The 18873-nt window shown below is 40.3% G+C and overlaps 1 protein-coding gene across 3 annotated transcripts in view; it reads right to left on the reverse strand.

The window, feature by feature from the left end:
* Gda (guanine deaminase) overlaps positions 1–15790 on the reverse strand; it is a 98171-nt gene extending 82381 nt beyond the window's left edge. For 2 of the 3 annotated variants that reach the window (XR_009228200.1, XM_058584008.1), the window contains exon 1: positions 15527–15790. Coding sequence is in view for 2 of the 3 variants with exons in the window: in XM_058584008.1 (XP_058439991.1) it covers positions 15527–15649 (123 nt within the window). In the remaining variant the exon portion in view is untranslated. The remainder of the gene's footprint in view (positions 1–15526) is intronic. The other variant, XM_058584009.1, reaches the window with a different exon arrangement.
* Between the last annotated feature and the right edge of the window lie 3083 nt (positions 15791–18873).

Consider the following 18873-nt stretch of genomic DNA (forward strand, 5'->3'; position numbering starts at 1 on the left):
TATGTTGTTCTCTTGAACTCCAGACACAACCACAGAAGTTAATCTAGCTCCTGTTCTCTTCTCAGCCCTGACTCTACACTTCATAACTCCTGCTCAGACATCTCTTCTAAGCCCCAGACCTGCAAGCCAATGCTCATTTGATATCTCTACATAGATGTCACAGAGGACCTCAGCTCAGGATGATCAAATCTGATCTCTGGAACTGTCCTCCCTGGCTGGAGCTCTCTTCTGCTCCCTAGCTCAGAGATGCCACCCCATCTATGCAGTTGAACAAGCCCAAAACTCAGGGGAAGCATCCTCTCTCATATTGTAGTCATTTGTTATAAATCCCATCGGCCTTGCCTTCTCCTTGTGTCACAGATGTGCCCACTTCTCCCCATCCTAACACCACCTACCTGTCTCTTTCATGGTCCACTGAAATCACCTGCTAACTCATCTCTCCTTCAGCAGCCACTCATGCCTGCTCCAGTGCACATATTATAAATGAGCAGACCTGCTCTACCACTCTTCTAACACCCTTCATTGGCTTTGCACTGCCCTTCGAGTAAAGGGGAAGATCTACGAGGACACTCCATGTGGCTACTGCTTTTATCTCTGGCCTCATCTATCTCCACCACCTACTGCTTCTCATCCTTCATCACACAGTTCCTGGTTCTTCCTCACTCTGGGTCTTTGTGCAGGCCCTTCCCATTCCTTCTCTGCCTCATGAATTTCTATTTGGCCTTCAGACAAAGCTCAGATGTCACTTCCTTAGGAATTATTTCTTGAAGTATCTCCTCAAAATAAGCTGATTTCTATCTCCAAAGCATTCGGTATATTTTCCCCTTTTAGAAATTATATATGTATACATACTCATTTGATTGTTGATTCCAAGTGCAAATAAGACAGGGGCTGCATCTCTTTTGTTCATTATTTTATCCTAGCACCCCGAAGTCCTCACTCTTCATCAGCTATCATCAGCCCTTAAGATCTCCAAGAATAACAGCTCCATCTAGCCATTGAGTCCAGGCTCTGCTGGAACAGGAGGTGGTATGAATACCCACGCTGCGCTAAGGACACCGAATGACTTCTGTGTGTTGTGCTTCAGAAAGGGGCTGTGGGTTGCACGAAACCACACTTCAGATGCAGGAAGAAAACAACTTTTATGTGAAATAGCACAGGAAAAAAAATCTGCCCTGCTATGTGGAAAGCACAAGTAGGGTTACTTCTTGGTCTCTAAGTGCATTGACTACAACCAGCTGAGAATGTTGATCAACCATTTCTTCTCCATACAGAGCAAAACAGTCCATTCGATATTCATTCTTTCACTTAAACAAACAAAACATTTATCGAATGCTAGTTTTGTGCAAAAGCACTTTGTAAAGTACTTTGAGGAACAGGAGATGGATAATAAGAGCTATTGTTTATGGAGGGTCTACCATGTTCCAGGACTGTAAATTGTAAGTAGCAATTTACATGCAACATTCCAAGTAAATTACCACTTTATGAAGAAGCAAACCCTTAACCACAATACAAAACCAAAGGCAATAAGCAGGCCTCTATAATCCCCATTATTCCAAGTCCTTAACATAGGCCAAGATAAAGGCATTGGGAACTTTATGAGGTCTCAGAGTTTTAATTAAAATCTGCTTTTCCAGGCTTCTTAATTATTCACCAGGACATGAAACTAGTTACAGCTTGCTGTGGTCAAATACACAGTAGCAAAATATGTTGTTACCAAACATCTAGGCTTAGAAAACCCAGAGTTCTTACTCAAACAATTAGTTATTTGGAAGCTATTTTAAGCCATTGCCCACGTAGCTGGCTCATGAAGTAAGAACTTTTCCAAACTGATTAACCTGTAGTGAAAATCATCCAGATGTCATTTATTCAATACACATTCATCAGACTGCCTACAAAGTGCTGGTGTTATGGACACCAAGGTGACAAAGTGAAGGACCTATTTTCAAAGTTAGGTCATTGGGGAGATTCTTGAGATAGAGTATGAGCCATAAAGAGATGCTGAGTGGAAAGTGGGGTACAAAGAAGCCAGCTGTCAGTCCTGCCTGTGAGCTGAAGAGAAGGAGTAGGGTCAGCAATGACCTCATTAAGAATATGGCTCTTAAATTGAGCCTTAAAAGGATGGAACTGGAGACTATCATGCTAAGTGAAATAAACCAATCCCCAAAAACCAAAGGCTGAATTTTCTCTCTGATATGCAGATGCTAATACACAAGGTGGGGCGGGGGAGGTTTAGGGAAGAATAAGAAGTACTTTGGATTAGATAAAGGGGAACGAAGGGAAGGGAGGGAGGATGGGAATAGGAAAGACAGAAGAATGAATAGGACATTACTTTCCTATGTTCATATATGAATACACATGCATGTATTCACTCATGCAGCGGGTGGCAAGTAAAGAAGGAACATGGACAAAGACACAAAGACATAAACCAATATGGAAGTTTGGGCAAATAGCAAGACCAGGCCTGTGGTTAGCCCAAGGTTAGGCAACAGGGAGCCATAAAACAATTTTAAAAAATAAATTGGATTTCAAAACCTGTGCATGAAATGTTCATAACAGCACTGTAGAAAGCAAACAAAGTATAGAAACAACACAAATGCCCATTTGCTGATGAATGGATAAATTAAATGTGGTATATCCAAACACTGGAAGAGTATTCAACTATAGAAAGGAATAAACTCTTGACACCTGCCACCAAATGGATGACACACAAAAACATTATGCTAAGTGGAAAAAGTCAGACACAAAAGATCATGTGTTGTGCATGTACATTTACTCAAAAAATCCAGAATAGGCAAGTCTATTGATTGAGAAAGCAGAATAGTGGTCGATGGTGGGGTGAGAGGAGAGGGTAGGAAATGACTGCTTTAGGTTAAAGAGTTTCTTTTAGGGTGATGAACATATTCTAGAACAAGATAGTGTTGATAGTGTTGTAAGTGTTGATAGTGTTGCATTATACAACTTATTGTATTATGACCACAATAAATGACACTGAATCTTACATTTTCATTAATTTATTTTTTTAGCTGTACTAAGGCTTGAACCCAAGGGACTCTACCACTGAGCTATATCCTCAGTCCTTTATTTTATTTTGAGATGGGGTCTTATTAAGTTTTAGAGGCTGGCCTTGAATTTTGCAATCATCCTGCATTGGCCTCCCCTGTAGCTGGGATTATAGGCAAGGGCCACCATACCTGGCGAATCTCACACTTTAAAATAGTGAATTTTATATTATGTGTATTTTACCACAATTAAGAGAAAATTCAATTTTAAAAATTGGTTTTAAATTATAAAAACAAATAACAAGGAAACAAAAAATAGTAATACAAAAAAAGTTTAAATTATTCTCCACACCACCCACTCTCTACTCCTACTCTGCAAAAGTTAGAATTATTTAGGGTTTATTTTTATACCTCCTACTATAAATGTAGTTTGTATATAAGAATGTGGGAGGGTGAGAAATGTATGGTTATTTGATAGACTTTTTCTTTCCATTTAAGTTGTTGGGGAACCTTGAAATTTTAAATTTCTTGTATCATTATAGGTAACCTTAGAATTCACTTTAAATTACAATTACCTTGTAATTGCTTTAGCCTTCATAGATTTCTTTTTTTAATTCATGAAAGAATAGCTTGTCAATAAACTGAGGCTTGGAACACTTGGGTTTTAAGTTGCAGTTTGCTGAGGAAGGTGCACTTCTGTCCAAATAATTTTTTAAAACCCAATGATAAGGCTGAGAAGAGAAAGAGCACTGTGACCATAGCAACAGATCCTATGGTGATGCCAACCTGAGCAGACCATGACAGGTAGAGAAGACATGAGCTATATTTGTGGTGAAATGGTCTCAGGTAATAATGTGCCTGTAGCTAATTCAAGGGAAGAAAACAGTGTTTCACAGAGACACCAACTTCAACAGTCAGAAAGGCTTTGAAAAACAGATATCAATTTAAAGTTAAACTTAATGTAATTTATCCATTTGAGTTAATAAGTTAGTGTGATTAAAATTAACTAAACAATACTTTCTTTTTTTCTTAATATATATTTTTTTAAGTTGTTGATGGACCTTTATTTTATGTATTTGTTGTATGTGGTGCTGAGGATCGAACCCAGTGCCTCACATATACTAGGCAAGCGCACTACCACTGAACCACAACCCCAGCCCAAACAATACTTTCACTAAGGAAAAGGATAATAGGTTTTTGTTGTTGTTGTTCTTTTTTGAAGGTAGGATCTAAGATCAAAGCCACGCATGAAACAAAATCTTTTGAGGGATGCTTAATCAATTTTCGAATCTGTATCAGAAGAAATGTATCTATCTTTATTTCTTAGTTAATTATTTTTATTGGTGCATTACAATTAAATGTCATAGTGGGGTTCATTGTGACATATTCATTCAAACACATAAAATAATTTGGTCAATTTCATTTGAGTCTATCTTTAGTCTTGGGAATTAAATTCCTATTAACAATTTAAGTAAGGAAAGCTGTCTTGGTTTAGATGTGAAATGTCTCCCCAAAGCCCCTGTTAATGCAGGAATATTCAGAGGTGCAATGATTGGATTGTGAGAGCTGTAACTGGGTGTGAACTATAGGCAGGTAGGGAGTGACTGGAAGAGATGGTAACTAGGGGCCTGCCCAAGAAGGGTTATTCTTCTCTGTGGCCCCTTCACTTTTCTCCCTGACAACTTTCCCCTGCTGCAATGGAGTTGGTCACTTATGGACTGAGACCTCTGAAGCTATGAGTCCTAAATAAAACTTTTTTTCTCTGTGTTGTTTTTGTTGGGCATTTTGGTGACAGTAATGCAAAAACTAACTAAAACAATAGCTATTTGTAAATTTGCTGGTTGACTGGCAAATCAAACAGCTACCTAATGACTTCAAGAGACAGAAAAGTCATCCAACTGATCATTAGATGTTTGTTGCACAGTCGGGCACACTGGTGCATGCCTATGATTCCAGTAACTCAGGAAGCTGGATCCTCGAATTTGAGGATAGCAAGCTCCAGACCAGCCTCAGCAATTTAGCAAGCCCCTCAGCAATTTAAGGAGAACATGTCTCAAATAACAAATAAAAAGGGCTAGGGATGTAGCTCACTCGGAGTCTCAGTTTCCTTGTCTATGAAACAAGTAAAGCTATTTCATCTCAATAAGTAGCCACAAGAGCTTCTGAGATTATGACTGCACAGCATTCAGCATAGGCCCAGCACCTAACAAGCGTTCAGTAAAAGTTCAATATTATACTGTTCTCAATATCATCACCAAAATGCCTTGTATCTGTGAGTTTATAATCAAGTGTCATAAACAAGAAGCCAAGAACAATATACAAGGATAAACTGCACACAATATTCCCTTTTAATAAAAGGTGGGGACAGCTCTCATAGCAATCAAAGGGAGGTCAGTAGAGGAAAGAGATCAAGGGATGGGAGGTGGTGAGGGAGGGGGAAGTGCTGGGGAGTGATACTAGCCAAACCATATTGTTATATGGTGTGCATGCACAAATATATAACCACAAATACCATCATTATGTACAATATAATGCACCAATAAAAAATGTTGGAAAAATTTATTCCTCTTAAATTATGTTGAAGTATTTTAATGTACAACTACAAAACATAAGAAATGTGCTACCAATATTTTAATTGATCAAACTTTTTAAATATATATTTTAGTTGTAGATGGACCTTTATTTTATTTATTTATTTTTATAGTTGCTGAGGATTGAACACAGTGCCTCACATGTAAGCACTCTAGCACTGAGCCACAACTGCAGCCTCCATAATTGATCAAACTTTTTAAGTCATATTTTAAATGTACTGTGGAACTCTTTTAAAATTTACCACTATAGTTAAGAGACCAACTAAGGATTCATCTTGGACTTTTTTTTTGTTGTTGTTAAGTATCTTAGACACACCAGGAAAGAATGGAACATTGAGCCAGGCGCAGTGGCGCATGCCTATAATCCCAGCAGTTTGGGAGGCTGACACAGGAGGATCGTGAGTCCAAAGCCAGCCTCAGCAACAGCAAGGCACTAAGCAACTCAGTGAGACCCTGTCTCTAATAAAAATTGGACTAAGGATGTGGCTAAGTGATTGAGTGCCCCTGAGTTCAATCCCTGGTACCAATACATAAATAAATAAAGGTATGAAAAATAAATAGAACATTGATATTCTCCCTAAAAGGAGCCAAACATAAAGACCAGTGTGACCACAGAAGTTCATGTAAGTTGTTTTAGAACAAGCTAAGCACAGGGTGTGGAGTGCCCCTTAGCTGACCCTGGGGAAGGCCCTTTCCAGTCTGGACAGGACAGAGTTGTACTGGCCAACAGATGGTTTGGGTCATCACCCAAGTGCAGCATCAGACTGCCACAAAGAACAAGGGTAGCAGTGACCATGGACTTGGAGGTAAGGGGTTGCCCGTATTTAAGAACCTAACATCTGGAAGAGCCCTGAAATAAAACTCCATGTCAATGGCTGCTTCATCTTGTTCACAGCTGCAGCCTCAGAATAAGAACAGCAGCTGGGACCTAGTAAAGACTTGATCAGTATCTGTGAATGAATGAAGGCTTAGATTATAAACTCTCCAGGAATCCTTGCACAGTGGAAGGAAAAAAAGGAAAGGTCCCAAAACAAGTATCACTGAGCATTCCAATAATCGTAGTGAGTGGAGCTCAGATTTGTTCTCCTTGGAAGAGAGTGACATTATTAGCACCTGATTGGAGAGATCGATACATTTCTAGTGTATTGATCACTTAAAGCCAAACAGGGATGTTGTATAGGTGAGACAGTTCTACCTGAGACTCAAGATTGGCTAGTCTAGAAAATTTTGTCTCTTATCCTTTCAAGATTTAATGAAAGTTATTTATCCCCTCCATGAAAAACAAATCCATATGCAGACACTGGAACATTTATGGGGACAGAGTTAGAGATGGGTGTAGGAAAGGAGTAAAGAGTAATAGATAAATGGTTAAAAAGAAAAAAACAGGATAAGAAGAATCTGAGGCCCCTTTTGAATCTTTCAATTCATCTATTAAAACACTTCTGACTAATTTTTCTGTGAAGTATATGTGTATCCTTCCTCAGCCAGTTTTATAAATTCAGATTCATGCACATTGATTAGATTATATTACAGTAACCATTTTTGCATTGTTTGGGGGATATCTGGGGTTGCTAGAAGGCTGTGGACTTGGAGAGACATCCAGACTTGCTTAAGTTTGATGAGTGCTAGGAATCAAGACATAAAAACAGCTTCACTGACAAGAGAAAGGGGGAAAAAAAACAGTACTGAAGGAAAAGACCGAGAAAGGGAGGACAGTTTCAACTGGGAAGAAACCAGGGGGTGAATAATAGGACAGAGAAATAGATCTTGGACACAGCCACAGAATGAAGAATGGATTTTCTGTCTGAAACTCAGAAGCACAAAACAAAGGAGACAAGACTGAGAAAGAAAGTTAAATGCTTTACTTGGATGAAATGGAACCGGGGTCTTTAAATCAGATCCAGAGAGATAATAATGGCTAAAGAGGAAACAGATCTGGATCTAAATCCCAACTCCATTCCTTCTTTGGGAAAGCCATTTTATTTCTCTGAGCCTTGTGTTCCTTGTCATTGTAGTCACTGATAGAGTTAATTCTCATGTACAACCATTTACCCTGAGCGCTTGGCTTTAAATGGTAAATCCATATTTCACTGCAGCTGGCACATGCTGCTTGTAAGTGAGGCCCTGGCCATACATCCCAGGTAGTCAGTATTAGAATAAATGTTTAAAAGCACACTAGCAATATTTATAGGTAGTAGAATGCAAGAAAGTAATCTCCAAAGACACTAAAACCTTCAAAAGTAACATCATTTTCAAACCAGAATGAATTTAATTAAAAGAACAACTGTAGGGCTGGGACTGGGGCAGGGGCTGGTGCTCAACGGTAGCGCACTTGCCTGGCATGTGTGAGGCACCGGGTTCAATTCTCAGTACCACATATAAAGCAATAAAATAAAAGTCTATTAAAAACTAAAAAAAATAAATAAAATAAAAAAGAACAACTGTGAACATCTATATTTTGTGCAATAAAAATCATTCTTGAAAGGAGATTAAGTTACATGCAATATTGTATTTTCTAAGGTACACACAAATACATTTCGGAACTATTACTAGCAAAGATTAAGACAAATTGTGCAACAGTTGCTGTAATTTTTTCAGTGTTCATTCATTTAATAAATATTTGCTGAGCACCTATGCTATTTGCAAGATCTTATGTCTGTTAGGGAATATTAGATATTCTCTACATTTTTTCAAGTCATGTGAATAGGAACTTTTATAATTAATTTGAGTAAAAATAGACACAAATAAGGCCTGGTCAATGAATGTGAGCAAGTACTCTGTAAGAAAGACAATGAGAGAGACGTCAAAAGTAGGGAAAGATCACTGTAGAATACAGAAATAATAAAAAGATTTTGGAGATTATACTTAAATTGATTCCTAATGGCTTGAGCACAAGTATAATTATAGACAAGTAGCTCAGAGGCAGTAAACCTTCTCTCTTGATCCATTCTCTGTTGCTAATAATGCAGTACCACAGACTAGGTAAATTATAAAGAGGCTTACTTTGGCTTATGGCTCTGGCCCAAGGCCAAGGGTCACATCTGATGATGGCCTTCTTATTGGCACAGTCCTGAGACAGCACACGGCCCTGCATAGTGAGACAGGGTGTGTGTGTGTGTGTGTGTGTGTGTGTGTGTGTGTTCTGCTCTCTCTCCCTCTTCTTCTAAAACCACCAGTATTTAATCATGGGGCTCCATCTAGATGACCATATCTAATCCTAATCCCCTTCCAAAGGCTTCATCTCTAAATGCGATGATCAGATTAAATGTCTACCCTCTTAATACCTCACAGTCAGGATTCACCTTCAACACACCATCCGTTGGGTGTGGAGACTCTGATACATTAGGAATTTCTCCAAATAAGCAGTAGAGTTGAAATTGGAAATTCACAGAGTCTGGGTCCAGAAGCCATGTTCTTAACCACTAGAAAAATATTAATTTGAAATACATGCAAAATTGTATGGGATCCAAACACGGTGGCACATGGCTGTAATCCCAGGACCTTGGGAGGCTGAGGCAAGAGGATCACAAGTTCAAGGCCAGCCACAGTAACTTAGCAAGACCCTAAGCAACTTAGCAAGACCCTGTTTCAAAATTAAAAGTAAAAATGGACTGGGAATTGGCTCAGTGGTTAAGAGCTCATGAGTTCAATCTTTGTACAAAAAGAAATATTTATGAGAGGACAGAGGAAGGGGAAATTTATTCCAATCAGGGAATGATGGCTAGAGAAGGTTTGGAGGAAAGGGACAGTGGAGCTGTGCCTTAACATTTGATAAACAATGGAATATGGGTTGTAAAAGGAGTTCTATGCTAAGCTGAGAGATTGATACCAACAACATGGAAACATAAAAGAGCATGATGTGCTGGGAAACTGAAACTTTTTCACAGATCATCTCTTGGTTCATGGGTACATTGTGGTGTGAGCAGCCATAGTAAATTTATTCCCATTTGCCAGGTAGGGAGATGAAGTAGGTGGAAGGATTGAAAAAACAGATTAGGTCCAAATAATGTCAGGTCTAGAAACTTCCAAGGACATTTGGACCTTGGGGCACTAGTGAACGAGCCACAGATGACTACAGAAGAGGAGACATATGATACTACTCATGAAAATAACTGTCAGTAATGTGGAGGAAACATTGAAATAGGGATGAGATACAGGGGGTTCCTGTAATATTTTATCTAGGAGACAACAAAGGGTTGAGCTGGGGCGGGGAATGACTATGCACAGATGTCCCAAAGGAAAATTGACTGGACTTGACTAATATGGGTGCCTAAAAAGACACTGATATTTTGGGCCAACAAGGAGAAGATAAAAAGAGGGAAAGCAGAAGGCAACTAGCAGTTCTTTGAAAAATATGATTCTTTGAAAAGCAGTGTAATAACATATGTATGTCAGGCTGCAATGAACAGAGTACCCAGCTAACAGCAGTTTAGACAATAAAGACACTTCATGATCTCAGCAGTTCAGAGATGTCAGAGATTAGGTTGGTGTCTCTGGGATCTTCTTAACCTTTTCCTCATGGTCCCAAATAGTGGCAGCAGCAACCCCAGATATCCTGTCTTTAAGTGAGAGCATCCAAAGAAAGGAAGAGGGGCTCTCTTCCCACATCCCAGAAGCTTCTTAACGGATTTTCTGTATGCCAGAATGTCAATCACCAACCACGCTTAGTTACCAAGGAAGGCTGCTCCACCATCTTGCTTAGCCAGGAGTTCTGTCAGTCTGAATCACAAATCCTAGTGGTTCTGTGTCATTCTTTCCTCCTGCTTGGAAAGGCAAAGATCCACCTTCCTGCCAAGCTCAGGAACTCAGAATATCCTGGTCCTGGAGAGGGAGGTGGGCTAAGCTGTCTCTTCTGAGAGTGCTGAAAACAAGTATGGTAAGTGATAAGTGGGAGTACATTACCATGGCTGGCTCATACTCGGAGGTAGCCTGTGCCAAGTAGATCACAGGCCGATCAACTTCAGGATGTGGTAAGAAAGAAAAGGTTATAGCTATTGAGTGGGTAGCCAGCTGTGTCTGCTATGAACATTCTGAACAAAGAAATCAGCTTTCTAGAAAATCAGACTTCTCAGAGTTATCCTGTGATACTTGGGCATGAAAAGCATCTTTTTATGGAAGCAAATTTCCTAACAACATTAGAATTGAAAACCATCAGCCTTTGCCAGAGCCTTTTAATTCTGTCCTGCATGTTCAGATCCTGTCTTTTCTTTAAGGTTCAGTTCAATGACTGCTTCCTTCAAGAAGCCTTTCCTATCACTGGTCAATTTGTGCCACCACACAGTGATATACACCTGGTTTATATTATTTACATACATTGAAATACATTTCTCTTGATGCTCTTGCCTTCTAACCATACATTCACAAGTTATCAAATCCAGCTGACTTGATCTAAAGAGCCACCAAGCCTCTTTCCATCTCCATTGCTGACAATAATTGCTGATGATTACTAAACATGTATTACATGATTGGCATTATTCTATATATTTTACACTTACAAAAACATTAATCCTTTCAACAACCCCATGATGTATATTAAATAATTTGTGTGTGTGTGTGTGTGTGTGTGTGTGTGTGTATGGAAACTTGGGAGTAGAAATGCTAAGCAACAAATCTGCAGCAGTAGTAAGTGATAAAGGTATTCTTAGGGTTTCATGAATTGGCAGGCCACACTGCCTCCCTCATCTAAACTCCCTCATCTAAACTACATCCCATTTCACCTGAACTCCTTACTGCAACATGCTCCAATGTGACCTCCTTGCCTGCACTCAACTCCCTTCCAATTCATTCTTTATCCTGAAGTTAAAGTGAACTGTACAAACTGCAAACTATAATCACAGTTCAATCCCTCCCCCACTCCACGTACCTTCCAAGATATCACCCAGTCAGTCTGTCCTGCCTTACCTTACGTTATCCTTTTCTTGAACTTTTAGACTCTAACCACTTTGACCTTTCTTTCCTGCCTACCCAGGACCTTTGCATAATCTATTGCCTCTGCCTAGAAGGTTCTTCTCTACTTTGAATCCTATCTGACTTACCTAGTTAACTTCTACTTATTCTTCAGAACACAATTTAAATGTCATTTGATACTGGAGAAAGCCTTCCCTCCACCCCCCAGACTAGGTCAAGTTCAGATAGGTCATAGCAGATTTTGTTAATGTACCACTAGATTACCAACACCACCAAGACACTTTGTTCATCAATTTATCTCCAGTAAGGAGCCCCCTGTTTGGCTCAGGAATCAGCCCATTTTTGTTATACCAACAAATCTTGGCTCTTTTAATAAAGGGCAAGTTCTTTAAAGGCACACATCGTGCCTTGGGGAAGCAGCCTGCTATCATAAAAAGAACATGGCCCTTGGGCTATATTTCAAAAGTTGACTATTCCACCCCAATCTCTATATGCGTGAATTCTCAAATCTCAACTCTCTAATAGGAAATAATCACACTGTGCTGACTAAGAAGTATGGAAAATAATGTGCAGTAAATACTTCTGTTATGGTTTGGATATGAGATGTCCCTCAAAAGCTCCTGTGTTAATGCAGAAATATTCAAAAGTGAAATGATTGAATTATGAGAGTTGTGACCTAATCAGTCCATCCTACTTTAAATGGACTGAGTGGGAACTATAGGCAAGTGGGACATGGCTAGGTGGGTCACTGGGGAAGTGCCCTAAAAGGGTTCATCCTCCCTGTGGCCCCTTCCCCCACCCCTGCTTCCTGGATGCCACACAGGGATCATTGCTTCTCCACCATGCCCTTGCACCATAATGTTCTACCTCACTTTGGGACCAAAGCAATGGACTTGGCCCACCACGTACTAAACCTCTGAAACCCTGAGCCAAAACAAACTTTTCCTCCTCTCAGTTACTCTTGTCAGGTAATTTGGTTGCATCGGTGAAAAGCTGACTAACAGCTCCTCAGATCTTTCTTCCCAGGTGCATCTTTGCATTCCAGTAGATGAATGACATGATCAAGAGGATGCATAGCTGTTGCCACGCTGTCCCATACTGTCCCTCCCAGGCCCTGGTTTCCTTCTCTGCTGCTTGGCCTGCACGGTTGCCACCAAGTGGAAACATGAAAAAATGCTGCAGTGAGCAAGAGCTTAAGAATTTGCTAGGAGCAAAGAAAAGAAAGAGGATGGAATGAACATGGTATCTGTCAAGTATCCACTAAGTGCCAGGTATTTTTATTCATCACTCATTTAATATTTAGCAAAAGGAAATCAAATTCTACAAATGATAAAATTGGCTCAAAAAAGGTTAGGTGTTTCACCCATGGTCTTAGAGCAGGAAAACTAGTGTCGACTTTCAACCAAAACTCAGGTCTCTGTTTCTCCTTAGGATTTACTACAGCTACCCCAAGGCATTGCCTCCAAAATGATTTTCTTCCTCACTCTTGCTTCTGCCTAAGTGTGCATTAAAAGTCCCAGGGCCTCTTAATGTATCTTAAAAGTCAACCTGACCCTGTTGTATATGAAAGAATTAGGTAACTCAGTAATATTTGAGCACACTGTGTCTCAAGATTAATTAAATATTTTCAAATTAATTAAACTTTTTAGAGTCTTATTTTAAAAAGCTACATGATGTTCAATTAAAAAAATTAACTCTGAATTCAAAATGCCCAAAACCAAAATGTTGGCTAAAGAATAGTTTTAATTAAGTTAATTGAATATAAGCTTTAATTATTGAGTTAAACATAGTCAGTACCATTCTCTGAGCCTACATGAAGTTATATGGAGTGAGGGACGAGGCATATAAGAGAGAAGGAGGACATAGGAAGTTGTGTCCCTTCTCTTTGAGATGTTATCTCAGACCTGGCTTTGAAACAAAACTGAGCTCCCCACATCTCACTAAAGTGGTCCCACCACACAACCAAAATACTACAGTTACTCAGAATGTCATCCACCCACTCCCTGTGTCCAAATCCTTCAGGATTCTCATTAAAATTCCACTTCCTATGTCCCACTCCAGGCCTGTGAAATTCAGTTCTCTGCCACTGGTGCTCAGGTATCAGCATTTTCACAAGCAACTCTGATGCTCATGATTCATCTGAAGATTCATCCCAAGAACAGCATTAGGAAACCCAATAAAACTTAAAGATCATGATTATTTCACATATTTGTTGTTTCAAGGGGACACTATTTTCTTTTTTCAACTGTAAAATGTTTTAAATAAGAAATGGACAATTATCTCGGCAATCCCAAAGGTGAGGCATTTCCTATTTCAACATGAGGGAAATCAAGATTTGAAATATATAGAGCATGCCCTGTATTAAACACAGGAATAAACTGCCTTGCACCGAAGATAGAAAGAACAGTTACCAATTCACTGATTAGGGAGTTTCATTAGGAAAGCTAAACCCCTTGAATTAACTCGCCTTTGTAGTCAATTCCTAGTTAGTTATATCTTGTGAGGGAATGGCCTGTTTTCTAAATTTACAATCCCAAATATGCTTCTTAGTTAGGAATAGACTCCCTGACTCAACCACTAATTGCGTGTTCAGGACACTCTTTAATTCTTTTTCTGTATAACCCCTATGAAAGGTAATTTTTAAGGTAATTTACTTCCTTTTTTACTCCTCTCCAGTGTTAAAGTCAGTCCCCCAACCCACTCTCTTGTCTGCTATTCTACCAGTTAGAATTCTGGATATGGGAAATTCATTTTTAAAAGGGAATCTAAGAGTTGAACAGCTCCTTGTGATTAGACCAACACCTCCATTCTTTCATAGTTCAGTAGTCTCTATACCTGGGCTTCCCAGGACTTGCCCCAACATGAGTTTCCTGTAACTTGAGGGTCATGTCCCCATGCAAGGAAGCACCAATCTCAGGGTTCACTGCAATCTCTGCATTTAAGTGAACTCTAAGAGCTGTATCACCTCAGAAGCCCAACAGCTTCTGAGTTATGCACAGATAATTTTTAAAGCACTATAATAAAATAGGGTTTAGCCCTCTCCCCAAATGTAAGAAGAGTCACTGATTTAGTAACATCTTTAGTCGTAGCTTGAATCTGACAAATCACAAATATGTGTACTTTTGCTAACCAAACTAGTAGTTGGAAAATAGCTCAAAAATATATCACCCCTGGATTTATTTTCTTTTTTCTCCTTCAAATGGAATGACTTTACTTAAACTGACTAGTCCATTACTAATGCAGTCATCATCTGTGTGTACAGAACGGAAAATATCAGACATTAAGTTACCAATGTCATTTGTAGAAATTCTGATTTTCGGAAAAAGAAGTGTAGAAGGTACACTCATAGAAGACATTTTGAACCTTAAAATGGAACTGCTTGCTTTAATACAAATGGCTGTGTGTGTGTGTGTGTGTGTATGGAGGGGCGGATACAGGGAGATGGATAATCTCTCTTCGACTATCCTTTCTAGTATTACAAGTTGTCTAACCTGTATCATTAGTACATTCTCTGCGTTGAGCCAAGGATTCGGTGAATGAAATCAGCTCTTTTGCTTATTCTATGTAGTCAACGGGCAAATCAACAGCGATCAAATGACCCCTCCTCTGTTAATTCTTTCACAATAAATTCAAACCAAATTCATGATGCGCCTACCCTGTGCCCGGTACTGTGCCAGTCTCCAGAGATATAAAGATGAATGAAGCAATGTTATGGTTTATTGCTGATCTCTTAAGATTTGTGGGTCGGGGGATGGCTCTCCTCTTTTTCTAGTGCAACCTGGACGGCTGTCGAACCAGAAGTGGTGGGATTACCCCACTGCTCCTGGCTTCCGGAAACTCGATACTCCCTAGCCAACCGGTGAACCGAGTGTCAGGGTTCGCTTTGCGTTCCCGAGAGCCAAACGCTCAAGTTCAACTCCGGAGCCAAGCGGAGCGAACCCGGGACTCCGTCCGCAGCGCATCGCGCCAGCTTCCCTCCACCTATCAGCCGGCGCGTCCGGGTGGCCAGACCCCGTGCCCACTCACTTTGCCGCTGTCGCTCACACCGAGGAGGTGATCCCGAAGCACTTCCATGGGGCAGGTCCAGGTGGAGTGGACGAAAGTCCCTCGGAAGATGTGCGCCAGGGGAGGCATCCGTGCGGCACACATGTCAGCGGCGGGACACAGCGCGGGGACCGCGGGCTAAGGAGGGCACACCGGCAGAGGCACAGCTGGGGCTCCCTGCGGCTGCCTGCAGCTGCCGAGCGGGCACCTGCTCCGGCCTCCTCCTGCCCCCGCTTCCCCGGGCGATCGCCTGCCCCCTGCAGGCCGCGCCCAGGGGCTGGCTCCCTGCCTTCTCAATGCCAATAGGATTTTTCTCCCGCGAGTTGGCTCCGCACTCCCGTGGGGTGTGGTTTTCTCCCCACCCCTGCGTTAGTTTTGGATGTGTTAACTCTTTGAGTTATCAGAATCAACCTTCTCTACCTTTCTTTAATTGGCATGCCTACACTTCTGTCTGCCAGTCTTCTCTGCCCCTTACACTCTTAGGGCTATTTATTTCTCAAGTTCCGGACAGGTGAAAGGTCGGTTGGGGACGTCTACCTCCTGACCAGTTTCATTTTCAATTTCTACGGGACTCAGAATATGTATTTGTCCTCCCTTGAGTTTATGGAAGCACATCTTAGAGAATCTCACACGGGGCTCCACCACAGGAGTCCATGTGGATCTCAAAGTTACTCTCTTTGCCTTAAGGTCAATGTTTTGGTCCTTGTGATTGTCCACAAACAATCCCAACATCACATCACGTCTGAATAAATGTCTGTCTTTTATTTACTTTCAGTTGTACCAGGGCAGAAAATTAAGTTCTCCCGTCAAATAGGGAATGGTAGCGGCCTATTGTGCTGGAATAGCAATCAAGGGACTGCCACAAAACAAGTAGGCCTCTTTGTAAAAATGGCTCTTGGATCAGGATATTGGGAAGCCTCTAGGTCAGCCCTTCGTTCAGTTCTTTAGAAAGGACTACCTGGTTTCCCTCAAGGCCTTAGAACACCCTGTTCCCTTCCTCTGCTCCTAATGCTTCCAGTGAATCTTGACGTAGCCACTCTTCTCTCACTGGTTTGCCTCGGGTTTCTTTGGAGTAACCTTCCCTGACCAACCAGTAGCCCACCCCACCCCCTGCAGTTTCTATTCCATTAGTCCATGTTTTCTTTTTTCCTGCCACAGCATCAATCATATCCATTCTCATTTATTTCATGTTTTTTCATTTATTCTTGTCCCACCCACACACTAGCAATAGAAGGACTGGAAGAGCAGCAGAAGTGTCTTGTGCCTGGAACAATGCCTGCTGTTCTGTACTTGTTTGTTGAATAAATGGATGAATGGGTTTTCCTAGAGCAGCAGGGTAATCTGGATGGACATCTGTTTTGACTTCTACATAAAGGGTGAGGTCTTCCTTGCAGTACCTGCACAGGCTTTCTCTAAATTGCTGCTTTTATAACGCAGGACTGGTCTCTATAAATGATTCATTCCCTTTTAGGTTGCTTCTCCTTATTTGTGCCATGGTTTCGAGGAATGACATCATTCTAGTTTGTAGGGGACTTTCCTGATTTCATCCCTAAAGTCTCAAGATCCAGGAATTCCTCAGTCTCAGACACCCAACTAAGGTTGGTCACCCTATCAAGGACTCAGAATTAGAAATTCCTGAAGTTGATGCCATTGTGCTTGTACTTCTCTTGGAGACTTCAGCCCCTTCTCCTTGATTCTGCAGACCACAGTCCCTCCTTGCAGTCCCAATAGCCATCTCACTGAAACATTCCCTTGACCTCAGCTTTTCTACACATCAACCTCAGGAAGAAGCAAGAAGGAAGTGTCTGCCGTTAGCTGTAAAGAAGGTTTAATTAAATGTTTCCAACATATGTATTAGTTCCCTAAAACAGATACAACTAATAATTTTTTAATGAAAGCATCCCAACTGAGGCTAGTTTTTTGAATTAGAATATTTTTAATTAGGGCATTATTGTTATACATAGTAGTTGGGTTCATACCAACAAAATCATGCAGGCATGGAATCCAATTTCAGTTCACATTTTACCACTTTTTTCTTCCCCTCTCCCCCCCGCCACATTCTCTTTCCTCTACTCTATTGATCTCCCTTTCACTCATATATTTATTTATTTTTATTGTACTTCCTATTTATACATAGAGGTAAAAATTCACTGTGATATATTTATATATGCACATAGCATAACTTTTCAAAATTCAATCCATATTTTCTCCCCTTTCCTATTCTTTCTCTCTCTCAATCTCCTTCTTCTACTCTACTGATCTTCCCTATGTCTTTATGATATCCAATCTTTCTCTCTTTCTTTCCTTTTACTTTAGTTTCCACATACGAAAGAAAACATTTGATCGTTGATTTTTCTGAGACTGGCTTATTTCATTTAGCACAAACTTCTCTATTTCCAACCATTTATCAGAAAGTATCATAATTTCATTCTTTGTGGCTGAGTACAACCCCATTGTGTATGTATACCACAAGTTCTTAATCCATTCACCTATTGATGGGCATCTGGGTCAATTCTATGATTTGGCTATTATGAATTGTGCTGCTAGTAAACATTGAGGTGGTTACATCACTATAGTATGCTGATTTTTGTGATTTTTGTATAAATAGTAGAAAGTGAGATAGCTGAGTTATATGGTGATTCCATTCCTAGTTTGTTGAGGAAGCCCCATAATACTTTTCCAGAATGGTTGTACTTGTCGGCAGTCTCACCAACAATGCACTAGTGAGGATACAGTATACATTGTGACCAGGCACAGTGGCGCACGCCTACAGTCTCAGCTACTTGGGAGGCTACCGCAGGAGAATACCTTGAACTCAAAAGAGTTCAAGGTTCAAGTCTGGCTGAAGGAATTCAAGATGGGCAAGACACCATCTCAAAAAAGAAGAAGAAAAGAAAGGAAAGGAAAAAAGAAATAAAACCACACAGTATATTATATAGTTATTAAAAACAATAAGGTAAATATGTAGCCACTTGGGAAATATATATACTATAATATTAAGCTTTTAAAAATGGTATTTGTATGGGTCTGGGGATGTGGCTCAAGCGGTAGCATGCTCGCCTGGCATGCATGGGGCACTGGGTTCCATCCTCAGCACCATATACAAATAAAATAAAGATGTTGTATCCACCGAAAACTAAAAAAAAAAATATTAAAAATTCTCTATATATCTCTCTCTTTAAAAAATTATAAAATGGTATTTGTGCTATAATTAAAATCACGAAAAGCCATAAGCATATTAAATGGAAAACGTCCATCAACAATGGAAACTGTTTGATTGAGGTAAGGGAATTGCTCGTGAATTTTATGTTGATGTCCACTAATGCTGT

Source organism: Marmota monax, unplaced genomic scaffold, assembly GCF_021218885.2.
Source record: "Marmota monax isolate L192 unplaced genomic scaffold, Marmota_monax_Labrador192_F-V1.1 WCK01_AAM20220418_F8-fsc00059, whole genome shotgun sequence".
Classification (NCBI taxonomy): domain Eukaryota; kingdom Metazoa; phylum Chordata; class Mammalia; order Rodentia; family Sciuridae; genus Marmota; species Marmota monax.